Here is a 13,932-nt window from a genome sequence, read left to right as displayed (position 1 = left end):
GAAAGAGGAAATCTGAAGCCTGGTAACTCTGGATTCAATACAATAAGATTCCAAGGTACACACAACTTCCTCCCAGGATTTTATTTACAGCTAAATTCTTGGCATTTTATTTTGCTCCTCCCCCATCTGTTGGAATGTCCACAGCTTTTTAAGCAGCCAATATCTAACCCAAGATATAGGGAAACGAATTAAAACAGTATTTTAAGGCAGTAGGGTTTTTTGTTTGTTTTATAATGTTCATTAACCTCAAAACACTCTAAAAAGTGTTCCCTCGCTTAGTAAGGAAGGCCAACAGTGACTTTGCTACTACATTTATTTAGCAGAAACCACCAGAGTTCTTAAATTTAAGGTTCAGAAAGCACCAATATTCCCTTTATTAAAGTAAAATGCATTCAGAATAAGAAAAAAAGACTCTTATGAGATCATTCTATCAGTTACATGTTACCTAGAAAGAATTAAATCACCTATACTGCATATTTTTGCTAGAAAATATTTACCATTGGGTTTTTACCCTGAAATGTGTTCCAAAGTAATTTCTACACCTGATTCTGCATGTCTCAGAGCTCCAGCATGTCCCCTTCCCCACTCTGCGTGAGAACACAGAGTGTTCAGTGTGTGTCTTTGCTCAGCAACCAAAGGAAGAGGTATGACTACATGGGTGTCCTGCCAAGGACAACTGGGCATTTAGATTTTATAGATCCAACCTCATTAGACAGGATGCGTGTGTATGACGTCTGTAGGCACCTGCAAGGCAGAGCCTTTCACATCCACTTACCTGCAGTACACCAGACAAGGTTCCTGTGCTCAAAGAGCTCATGCCCTGGGGGAGGACAGACAGGCAGGTCTCAGCCATAATAAAAGCTGGCCTGGTGTTCGTGTGAAGGTGTAAACAACGTGTAGAAGAAAAGGGAATAATTAGCTGCAGGTGTGATGGTGAGTAAGACCAAAGACTGCTTGTAGAAACAGCTTACACTTAAAGGATGAGCCAGAAGGCTGTGAATTCCTAGCAAGTAAATGACATTTCCGGAGAAAGGCAATTGTCCAATGTGTTCTTTGTGACCCAACGCACTATCCCCCCACCCGAAGCAGTGCACAGGAGAAGATGCAGACAGGGCTCCAGGGCAAGGAAAGGGCAGGAGCTATGAGATGTTCATGAGAGCACTTTGTACTATTATGGCAAAGACAACCTGATCCTTTCCAGAAATACAACTGGCATCAGTGTAGACAGTGAATGCAAGAGAGGAGAGGCTGCAAGCAGGAGTCAGATTGAAAGGGTAATGGGATTATCAGGGCAAGAGATGACACGGAAGTCTGCAAACAGAAGAAGGGGCGAAAGAGGTGATCTGAAGAGGAGGGAGCATTGGTAAATACCAATATAAGGGAGTTTTGTGCGGGCCTTGAGGACAGTTTCACAATTTCATGGTTATACCACCCTACAGGGGACACTGAATACAGGAAAGGAAATAATATGAAATACCCCTGCAGCCCCTGAATTCAAAAATATTATTGCTGGTGATAAGTAGCGTCTTAGGATTTCATAATATTTAATCCCCATAATTCATAAGAAAGTCATGTCAGTAAAATCAACAGTGAAAATATTACTTTTGTGTATTTTTAAATATTTTGCTTCCTGGAAGGAGTGGTAGGTCTTTCCATGAGAGTTTTTAAAAGCACCAATTAACATTTTAATTCTTAAGTACAGGAAGTGAGGTCATTAATTTGGCATGGAATAGATAAAAAAAGAAGAATTTAAGAACATATTTGAGCATGACACTGTGAATAACAATGCTGGCCCAACCTCTACCTGTACAAAAGAAACCAGCCATGTAGATAAAGGAAATGCAGGCACATAAGGAAAACACTATTTGTCAACAAATAACAGAAAACTAAAACTTGCACATAAACAGATAACAAGATAACCTGACAAGTATTGTAGGATGGTAGGAAAAAAGTAACTGCATAGCTATGAAAATACTTTCAAAGTTTAAATGTGCTGTGTCAATGAAAAGCATTATTATTGTGAGTAGTGGGATTGATACTCCAATCCATACTCATGCATTTGTGTACCGTCTATTTACATATCCCTCATGGAGTTCCAGTATTATCTGGTTCTGTCAGTGTGGAAAAAATGATTAGAATTAGTAATATTCAGGAACTTTTCTTCCTGACTTTGAGTATGTTTACCTCGGCAAGGATCACTGTTAATGTTAGCTGCCTCCAGGAAAGGAAATGGTACTGGGGAAGAAAGGGAACTCTAAATGCTCACTCTCAATACTTCTCGATTATTCAATGTCTTCAGTGAGCAGTATTTATGTATTTCTTATACAATTTAAAATGCACTTTAAAAATAAACTTTGTTCCTAAGAAACGTCATCATAAATTGGCACTGAATCAAAAACCTACTGTACTTCATGCCTTAAAGACAAGTAGAACTTGAATGCCTAAAAAAAAAGATACCAGGGCTTCCCTGGTGGCGCAGTGGTTGAGAGTCCGCCTGCCGATGCAGGGGACACGGGTTCGTGCCCCGGTCCGGGAAGATCCCACATGCCGCAGAGCGGCTAGGCCCGTGAGCCATGGCCGCTGAGCCTGTGCATCCGGAGCCTGTGCTCCGCAATGGGAGAGGCCACGACAGTGAGAGGCCCGCGTATCACAAAAAAAAAAAAAAAAAAAAATACCAGGTCGTTGAAAAAGGAAAAACAATTTTAACCTGTAAATGAATATTTACTGCAATTATCTCTAGGGGAAAAAGTAAAAGTTTTTCTAAGTGAATTGTGAGTAATTAAGTAACAAGCAATTCCTTCAAAGCAAATAAAGGAGCAAAAATGTTCTTTAGAAATAACCATTTCAATAAAGAATTTGAATTAGGGAATACTGACATCGTCAACTATCTTGCAGTTAGGAAACAAAAAATAAATTAAAAATTTGTAATTTACATTCCAAATCTGTTACTGTAATAAAAGCAATCAAAAAAAAAAAAAAAACTAAATATCCAGACACAGGTGCTTAAAGTGAGATATTTTTAATGGAAATAAATGTGGCATATGCTCCAACTGGCCACGTTAAGTGCCTGGATTTGCTACATTAGTAACAACCCAGTAAAGCCTAAATCTGGATTACTATCACCACAGGACTCTATTTTGTGTTTTGGAGGAATGTTTATTCTCTTTAATTTCCATATTAAAATATTGGCATGCATTTAGCTAACCCTAAAATAAATACACTTTTAAGAGTCAAAGGAGATTAACCATTAGATTAATCTTCACCTGTAAATTTCCCGAACTACATTTCAGATTTAAATATGAAAACAAAGCAATGATCTTTTGAATTTGATCAAAAAAGAACTGTGAAAAACTCATGAAAAAAGAATAAGTATAATCCAAAAAGTCACAGCTACATGAGCTATGTGGGAAATACTTAATCCAGCATTGCTCAACCTTGGCACTACTGACATTTGGGCCAGAAAATTCCTCCATTGTGGCGGTTGTCCTGTGCATTCGCTGTAACCTCGGCCTCTACCCACTAAGGTGCCAATAGCATCCTCCCTTCCCCACAGATGTGACAACCAAAAATGTCTCCAAACATTAATAAATGTCCTTCTGGGAGGAAAATGACCCCTGGTTGAGAACCACTGACAATCCAATGCTTGGATCATAACCAAAAATTTTAAATTATGAATAAGGGTAATTTGGGTTTTTAAAGTTGGAAAGAATTACAATTAAAGACAGACAAGGGGAAGTGGATGCACTCACAAAATTAAATGAGCCAAAAATACTGAACCACAAAAAAACACCCTCCTCTTCAAAATTAATGGTTTGTTCTAATGAGATCTCACTGTAAAACTGCAGCTTAAACTTAGTGAAAACCACTTCCTTCCACTACCACCATCACCACCAACACACACACACACACACACACACACACACACACACACACACACAGCCCTTGCCATCTTTATTCTCCTGGTCATGACTTGGAATTGTCCATTGACTCCTGTGTCAAAGAGCTTCCCTCAAAGTTCAGTGATCACCACACTTGCTGGTCTTTCTGGATCTCTTCACACTGACCTGTATAGTCTACCAGCTTCTACCACATGTTCTCTGATTTTGATTTTTAAAACATCATTTTCATAAATTTTGTCTCATATATATTCATAAATTTAATCTCATATATATTCTCTTGGGATCTTAATCCAAATATATATATATATGTATGTAAAATCTTCAAATCCAAATATATAATATATACATACACACACACACACACACACACACACACACACACACACACACACACACACATATATATATCCCCAAATCTAAATCTCCTATTACTAATCTCATTTTATTCACTGAAAAATATTATTGAGTGCCTTCTCTGTGCCAGGCACTGTACGAGAAGTATACCCTGGGATACATCAGTGGAGGAAAAAAACCACAAAAGACCAAGGTAAAGAGGCACTGGGGCGGGTGGTAGGGAAGAGGGTGCGATTGGTTCATTCTTCATCCAGACCTTTTCTACTAGAAAACCAGGTGATTTGGAAACTTCATTACTTCACTTCTCCATCTTCCTCACAGGTGAAATGTTAAAATTCTGACTATCCCATCTGACATGGACTTTGACCACTTTCTCCTATGTCCTCACATTTATCCTGTCCTCTGGAACTCTCCATCCAGTTGACCTCTACCAAGAAGGCTTTTTGCAAGGCCAAAGGAGATAAATGTGTTCCCCAGCACATTAAAAGTATGTCTTTGGTTGGGATTTATACATGCCAACTTAAGTACAAAATAAACTTAAGTTTATTTATAAATGGGGCCAGAAAGAATGCAAAATACTCAAATAATAGTTAGTTACTGATAATTACTATTTTACTCTGTAATAAACTTAAACTCCTAAACGCCTTTAGATTTACCTCAAAAGTTCTGAGTTTGGGGGTAATTTCTTCAAGCAAATGCAGATCTTTGGAAACCTTGACCTTTAGTCTGTTCCACTTTCCTTGAACATCATCAAATTCTTGCTTATACAGTTTTTCTACATCTGGAGAAACATTTTTCTCCAAAGCCTTTGTTTCTTCTGTAAGTTTATGCAGTATAGGTTTTTGATTCTCTAGGATTTCATCAAGGGCCTGGAAAACAGTTTTCAAGATTAAAAATACACACAACAATTTGTCTGTGCAGATATAATAATACTGGCTATAAACAGTCAAAGTCACTTTTTAAAAAGAATTTGATCAAAAAAGAATTGTGAAAAACTCATGAAAAAACAATAAGTGTAATCAAAAAAGTCACAGCTACATAAGTTGTGTGTCGTTTAGACACAATGTATCCTCTGCACTAAAACCCAGCAGAACAACAGGCCCAGTGAGGGCCCCGTGTGCTGGGTTCCATGGTGGATCTGTTGCATCTGATGAAATAGTGCAGAGGCACATATCTTAAATGACCAGGGAAGCATTTTCATTCAATACAGTAAAAGAACACCACAATCAGTTGTCTTCATTTCATTAAAGATACTTTATATGGTTGAGAATTTTAAGTTAGTCACAACAGAAGGAGAAAAGATGCTTTTATTCTATTAAAAATATTTAATAACTATCTTTTAGCTGAGGTCCTACATTATAGTGATTAACCTTCAAATTATAAGAAATATAAGAAATGTTTGACTAATTTTGACCAAAACTGATACATTTTTTAAATAGCTGAAAAAATATTTCAAAATATGTGATATGAGATATTAGAAATGAGCCTAAACTTCTTAGGTCTATAGGTCTTAGGTCCTATAATATACATTACCTTTTCTTCCTGCAGGGCCTTCTCCACCTTTGCAAGATCATTCAAGACATTCAAAGATGTCTGGGCCCTATTTTCGGAATCAGTTAGCAGATCTGTCAGCATTTTCAATGTTTCCAAATACACACGTCCAGGTCGGCTCTTCAGTTCTGTTTATAGAAAAATACTTACTTTGAGAAAATAATGGCAGGAAACTAATATTGTTACAGATACTGTTAATCTTCCTATTTAATAAGTGAATTCTAATACCTAAGAAGTTAAACTCTGTAATTAAGATTAAAAAGGGTCTCTGTTAGAGACACAATAAATCACTCCATTGGCATTTCTGAGAGTCATATAGTGACTTCATTCCTGCGGACGTTGATGTCTGAAATATTAAGTAACCCACCATCATTTTTCTTCATTTCATCATGATGAAATGACTCTCTGAAGATGGTACTACAATGTTCCTTTTGTCTCATATAATCGCCTTTTCCCCAGTAGCTACACAAAGAATAAAAGGAGACAAAGATCCCCTCAACCAGTCTTCCTCTAAGATCAGGCGTGTAGACAAACTGCCATCCACAGAGGGGTGGACGTTACACTGAACACCACAGCCAGGTCGCACAGGTACCCTGAGAAATAACGGCTGCACAAGGCAGCTGGAGTGATGTCTACTTCAGCCACTGATGTCAAATTTATAGGCAAGCAACACTTGTGTGGAGGGGAAGCCAGCTCATTTGAAGCACAAAGAGGTGAAACCAAGTAGCAGCAAAAGTCACAACAGCCAAAGGGTGGAAACAAGCCAAATGCCCATCTACAAATGAATGGACAAACAAAATATGGTGTATACATACAATGGACTACTATTCAGCCTTAAAAAGGAAGGAAATTCCGACACATGCAACCCACACAAAAGAACTTGGAGGATAAGTGAAATAAGCCAGTCACAAAAAAAACAAAAAATGTATGATCCCACTTAGGTGAGGTATATAGACTAGTCAAACTCATAGAAATAGAAAGTAGAATGGTGGTTGCCAGGGGCTGGAGGGAGGAAGGGATGAAGAGCTGCTGTTTAACGGGTACAGAGTTTCGGTTTTACAAGACAAAAAAGTTCTGGGGATGGGTTGTACAACGATATGAATATATTTCCCACGACTGAACTCTACACTTTAAAATGGTTAAAATGGTAAATTTTATGTTATGTATATTTTACCACAATTAAAAACAACCAAAAAAATAAATTTACTAATTGTTTTAAAGTTAAGAAACTGGACATTTAAACTGTCTTGTCAAAAATGAAAGCATATTTTGTAACAGCAAATTGAAAAGGAGGTACTCTCAAACGCTTCACAGTCTAAGTTAACTGAATTCAATAAACAAAGAGTATGGTGGCCAAATGCCTTTCCAGAAAAAAGGAAACATGATACATTTGCTTACCATGCACATAGAGTCTTACAAGTCATTACATAACCTACGATTGCTGCAAGGAAGGGTATGGTTAAGTGTGTAGCTGTTTAGCACGTACTCCCCATAATGTTACATAATACAGCACAATTCCTGACTTAAAAGCTAAGGAGAAAAAAAATATAATATATGAGGGATGAGCTTTCAAAACCTTTAACAGTTAACTTTCCCAAACCAGGCTTATTTCAGAAGTAAAAACTCTTGAAAATTTTTCAGACTTTGAAAGAGGAACACGATTTCTTTGAAAAGAGGAGATGGCATTGCTAAAACTTTAACCTTTTTGAGCAAACAGAAGCAAGTGATCATTCTTTTTAGGCCTGCTAGTAATGATTATCAGCTGGCCTCCTTCAGTGAAAAGGAGAAACAACATCCCTAAAAAAACTCTTTAAAAATCATCATGTCGGGCTTCCCTGGTGGCGCAGTGGTTGAGAGTCCGCCTGCCGATGCAGGGAACACGGGTTCGTGCCCCGGTCTGGGAAGATCCCACGTGCCGCAGAGTGGCTGGGCCCGTGGGCCGTGGCCGCTGAGCCTGCGCGTCCGGAGTCTATGCTCTGCAACAGGAGAGGCCACAGCAGTGAGAGGCCAGCGTACCGCAAAAAAAAAAAAAATCATCATGTCCTATTAACCCAATTTTAATAGCACAAGAAAGCTGTCTGCATTTTTACAAACAAGGGTGAATCTGGGAAATAGTCTGAGTATACTTTAAGAACTGGAACAGTACCAGGCACAGAGGAAAACAGAGTGAGGCTGGTGCAAAACAAGCAAGTGTACTAAAGGTCCAAATATTGGGAGGAATTTTTAAGTTAAGGCAAACTGAGAAAGGAGATGGTGGACTTGTCTAATAAAAAAATGCAACCGAATGGGTTTACCGTTCTCGAGCTGTTGGTGACACTCCTCTAAATCCTGTTGCACAGCTTGGTAATGGCCCACAAAGCTCTCAAAAGCCCGCTGAACAAAATCTGGGGCAGAGGGCTGAGACTTCAGGGCTGAGCAGCTTGCACGCAGCATTTCAATTTTGGGGTGGTGGCTACGGAGGTCTGTTAATTCTTGCTATGAAGAGAAAATATGACCACATGATTTGCTGAAGATGAACATCCTCACAGAAAGTTAATCAGAGCAGAATTAACCTAAAGTTCATGATACAAGGAGCATCTTCTTTAAATACATGACTGGACATAGAAATCTTTCATGTTCTGGATGGTTGTGTCTTTACCTGACAGGAATCCTTCAAGCTTGGCAAGGATTGCTGGGGAGATTCTGAAAAGGGCGTGTGTTTTACCCACTCCTCTTTTGTCTTTATGGTCTTTTCAAGCTCATCAAGGTGCTTAAAAAAAGCATTTATATCTTCCTGTAGCTGAATCTTTCTTGCTAGATCTTCCAAATGCTGGGATATATTCTTCCATTCTGATAATACCTTCTCCAGAACATTTTTTATTTCTTCAGTAGGAAGACCTTCTACGCAGACATGAAAAATAAGCAGACACTTCATAAATTATTACAAAACTTGTTTTGGATTTGTTATAAACATTCTAACCTATTCAAAATAATGAGGCAATGTCATACACAATGATCACTCCCTTAAGTCCCTTTTAACACAACAACATTGTAATGATGCACTTAAAAATAACTATGTTTAATTCCTTGATAAAAACGGGAGAGGGGGAGCTTAAAATAGCAGTCAGGAGGCGGATGGCCAACACAAAGAGCACATCAGTCGAGTGTCAGCCACTGCCTTTTCTACAGAACATGTGTCTCCATCCTTGGCATCCTACTGTTCTACTCGTTTCCAGTCTGAGCACGAGAAATAAAATGAACTGTCTGGACTTGTCTGGGGCTCTGACATCAGAAGGTAGACCCTCTGTCATCAAGAAAAACAGCTGGCTAGAAAAAGGAGGAGGCAGCTTGAGACTTGTGATCTAACCACAGGTCATAGGAATTGCAAAACGAATGCCTGGAACTCCTAGTGCTGGGGGCAATCTGGTGAGTGCAGGAATACTACACCAGTAGCCAGGCCCAAGAAGCATCAGCAAGCCTACTGGGAATGCTACACACAGAACAGTAAATGCCAAAAGATCAATGAAGTGCTAAGATTATCTACTTTAGAAACACATCAGGAAACAAAATGCCATTATGTTTATTACTGACATCTCATAATTTTGTCTCATATTTTTGAGAGGCAGAGAATGTTCATAGAAATAAGTTACGTATAATAACAGGTTTTATCATAGTCCTTCTCTTAATGTAAAATACCACTGAATCATTGAAAATTACTATGAAAAGGTATGGGAAATCTACAAAGGAATCTTGATGTCCTGAGGAAAGCATGCACGTTGGAAAAATGGGTTTAACATCTTTATTATTTGAGCAGAAGCAGTAAAACTTTGTAAATATATGTAATCAAGATCCAGGGTAACGAGAGCTCTAAAGGGAAAAAAAAGGCATGTAGAACAAAAGGTCACTTAGGATCCACAGATGATGCAATTTTGAAAATTTCTGTAACACACCGTATCCACTGAAAATTAGAAATGCAAACATGACATTAAGTAATCTGAATATATCACCCATGTCAATTGCTGAAGTAAATTGTCCACCATCACACAAGTAATAGAATATTACACCTAGACAAAACATTCACACCACAGTCCAAGTTCAATTATCCCTGTTAATGGAGGTCATAAACTAACTAAATTACCACTTTTCTTTTTTTTTTTAATTAACTAATTTATTTATTTTTGGCTGCGTTGGGTCTTTGTTGCTGCGCATGGGCTTTCTCTAGTTGTGGCGGGCGGGGGCTACTCTTTGTTGCAGGGCGCAGGCTTCTCATTGCGGTGGCTTCTCTTGTTGCACAGCACGGGCTCTAGGCGCGTGGGCTTCAGTAGTTGTGGCACGCAGGCTCAGTAGTTGTGGTACACGGGCTCTAGAGCACAGGCTCAGTAGTTGCGGCGCCCGGGCTTAGTTGCTCCGCTGCATGTGGGATCTTCCCGGACCAGGGCTCGAACCCGTGTCCCCTGCATTGGCAGGCAGATTCTTAACCACTGTACCACCAGGGAAGTCCTAAATTACCACTTTTCTGACAATCTGAGCAATGGAGATCTAGGCTGTGCACCTGCCAGGTCATTTCTATTTTAAGTAGGCAAAGGAATAATATCAGCCACTTCATTTACATGTCAGGACAATTTATGATAAACAAGAAAGAAAATTAAGCTGGCAAATAAAATTTTGAGATGGAAAATTATCACCACTAATCCAGAAAATAGGTAAGAGGTACTCATTTTCGGTACTAGGGAAGCTGAAGAAACTTCTTCCATAGTTTTTTTTAATTCACTGACAATACTTCAGTATCCATTTACCCTTTCAAACCAATTCTCAAAATTTAAATCTCCCTCCTCTAAGCTTGATATAGTTTGGACCAGTGTCAAGTAATAAATAAAGCACAATTTACATCTTAAAAAAGGAAAACTGTATATTGTCTTTTAAAATAACTGTTTTATTCCCAGAGATCCAAAGTTGTAGCTTTTTCTATTTCTACAGAACATCCAACTCTTAGATGACTAATCAAAAGCCAAAATCAATATCCCATCCTTTTATTAATTTTCTAGAAGGGATAACATAAAACATATTCCTGTCACTCTCACTTGACTTTAGCTTTTCAATCTATCACTATTAAAATCAAGGGAAATGTTTACAAAACATAGGATCATCATCAAATTCCATAGGCTTATATGTTGATATATTGGGAATTCTTTTTGGAGGGAGGTGGTAAAAGAAAATTTTACTTTGGCAGCATTGGGGAAATGTAGTTACATTAAGGTAAATTCATTCAGATTATTTGAATTTTTTTTTTTTTTTGCGATACGCGGGCCTCTCACTGTTGTGGCCTCTCCCGTTGCAGAGCACAGGTTCCAGACGCGCAGGCTCAGCGGCCATGGCTCACAGGCCCAGCCTACTCACTCCTCACCCATTTAATCATTATTATTATTTTCACATTTCTTAAAGTAAAATTTACGTACATTGAAATACATGAAACTGTGCTGTTCTGAGAAACCTACACACACTTATCAATACATAGAATATTTCCACCTCTCCAGAAAGTTTCCTAGAGTCCCTAATGGATCAGTCACCCTCCTCCACCCCAGAAAACCACATTTTAAAAAAAGCTTGGATTATTTTTCCCTCTGCCTTTTGAAAAATATGTTGATTTATTTTGTATATATACTGGGGTCACACATACATACATACACAAAAGTATGTATGTGCCCAGTATATGTTCATTTATTTAGAAATTATGGAAATGTACCACTGTCATAGATTATTTGTACAGCTTAATTTCTTCCTTCCTTCCTCCCTCTCTCCCTCCCACCCTTTCTTCCCTTCCTCCTCCTTTCCTTCCAAACAGAATAGTATTTTCATTCAAACTCCATCCTAGCTAGGTGTCTTACTACTGGGTGTGGACACCCCACTTGGAGATTACTTTTTCAAGTATTTACTTGAAGGGACCTAGAGACAGAGCGAGAATATAATTTCCCTTGAGATGCTTCAATAATTACAATAAATTGTGTGTTAAATTTATGTTAGTTACAATCATAGATTCTTCACTTCTACATTGACACTGTAGCTTGGAAACCAGACTTTTTATCTGGGTGATGTGGGGTAATTTCATGAGTCTATGAACTGAATTAAATTCATGTCTGTGTCAGCTTTTAGTGGCTGTGGCAGAATTAGAGTACAGAGATTCAGTTATTTTAAAAAATCTGTTATTAAAAAATTTTAGGATGGGGTAGGAAGCTTAGAATTTGGGACACTGGTCTGAATAGGGTCTGTACGTTCGGTTTAATTTTCTCACTTTGGGGGAGTGTCTGCCTTTTGTTAGTAAGAGTAAAAGTGGTCTTTAACATTTCCCACTGTCATTCCACTTTATCCATTATTCTAATTTTACAGTACTGTATTTTACTTCTCTACATGTGGTTAGTGCTGTTCATCCTACTGCTGCTTTAAAACCAGAAATGTTGAACCGAAATGAAAGCACAACTGGGTGATTCTCCCGGCCTTTCCTTCTCTTCAATACATTTGAAATAAATCCTAGGCCATGGATAATTAACATAGAAGAACTTTCTTTACAGAGCGTAATTTGCCCAGAGTCTGCTTATGTAAGGACGCAGGTATATGATTCAGTTCAGTTAGAAAAGCACATCAAATTCTTCAGTAAAACAGATGTTTGAATAATTACATCACTGGTTTTCTCAAACTAGTTTCACCAAAAAATTCCAGCACGGTGAAGTCTGGTAGGACCTTTCTACCTAATGCATGTGAATTAAATTTTGTGACTTCTCTTGTAGCACAGAAATGTTTATAAAAAATGAAATTATCTGTTTTCATTTGACTTTCACGACTGCTGTACCAAACCTGGTTTCCTTGGTTTAGCTTATTTTGTTCCTAAAGATCATCAACAACTATAACAGAGTAATGGGGCACTTGGATGATGTAGCTTTAAGAATTGACTCCCATATGTCTGGCAAAGTATTGATTAAAAAAAAAAAATCAAGGTTCTCACCTTTTCCCATTTGCTCCAAAAGGATTTGTCCGGTTTGGTTTAATTCATCGAGTCTGGAACTTCTTTCCATCTGTTCCTTTTCTAATCCCTGAAAATAAAGTCCCAGTATAAGAATAGTACGGATTTTCTTCTCAATATAGTATTAATGCTTACTGAAGTTTTTATATTTAATGTCCCTCCCACACTCTCTTAGGTGTTACAAAGTTTACCTAAGAAAATACCAAGATAAAACTATGCCATTTCAAGCTGCCCTCCAGAACGCTAGAGATGATTAAATTTCAAAAGGTAAATTCAAACAATCTAAAATTTTGGTTTCCTTAAAAATGGTCTACATCAAAACAAAAATTTTTAAAAGTCTTTACTGAATTTGTTACAATACTGCCCCTGTTTTATGTTTTGGTTTTTTGGCCGCAAGGCATGTGGGATCTTAGCTCCCCGACCAGGGATCGAACCCACACCTTCTGCATTGGAAGGCGAAGTCCTAACCACTGGACTGCCAGGGAAGTCCCTGGTTTCTTTTATAAGAAGAAAAAATTTTACACTACATACATGAGTTCCTATCAGGAGGAGGTAATTAAAATTAGTATTTTAGATCCAGAATATTTATTGACAAACATGGCCTCAGTATACTCCACACCATAAAAATAACAGTTTGACTGAAATGAACTGAATGCACTATGAAGACAGAGATCATCAAACAAAAATAAATTAATTAATACGAAAGACAGAAATAATTTGAGCCCAATATCATTTGTTGGTGTTACACTAAGCATAGGGTGTAACACAAACTTCAACTACCAGCATAATTCACACATAAATTTTTAAAAATAACAATATGCTTTAGGACCCAAAGTATTTTATCCATTATATTCAAAGAATGGCTCTTAATTTTAATATTTATGTCTCTAATATTTTATATTCTCAATGTCCCTAAATCTCAGAGACAGGAGAAGACGAGATCTTCCAGAATTAGTTAGAATGGGCTGAGCAAAACCATGGACACACATACACACACACGTGTTGTATACACAGTCAGTATTTGAAATTTCTGCATTTGATAATTATCTAGCCACTCAAATAGTGTCCAAAATAGCACAATCAAAGCATCCAGGCAACCCATATTACTTCAACCAGACAACCTAGAGAAGAATC

General features: G+C 37.9%; 1 protein-coding gene across 1 annotated transcript in view; it reads right to left on the bottom strand.

The window, feature by feature from the left end:
* Positions 1 to 13,932, bottom strand: part of UTRN (utrophin) — a 503,258-nt gene that overhangs the window by 338,962 nt on the left and 150,364 nt on the right. Inside the window, 5 exon segments of the mRNA XM_007450323.1 lie at positions 4,910 to 5,122; positions 5,787 to 5,932; positions 8,099 to 8,279; positions 8,443 to 8,684; positions 12,781 to 12,868. Coding sequence (XP_007450385.1) covers positions 4,910 to 5,122; positions 5,787 to 5,932; positions 8,099 to 8,279; positions 8,443 to 8,684; positions 12,781 to 12,868 — 870 coding nt within the window.

Source organism: Lipotes vexillifer, unplaced genomic scaffold (assembly GCF_000442215.2).
Source record: "Lipotes vexillifer unplaced genomic scaffold, Lipotes_vexillifer_v1.1 scaffold112, whole genome shotgun sequence".
Lineage (NCBI taxonomy): Eukaryota > Metazoa > Chordata > Mammalia > Artiodactyla > Lipotidae > Lipotes > Lipotes vexillifer.
Note: the sequence above shows the minus strand (reverse complement) of the source record. Positions and strands in the feature narration are given on the sequence as shown.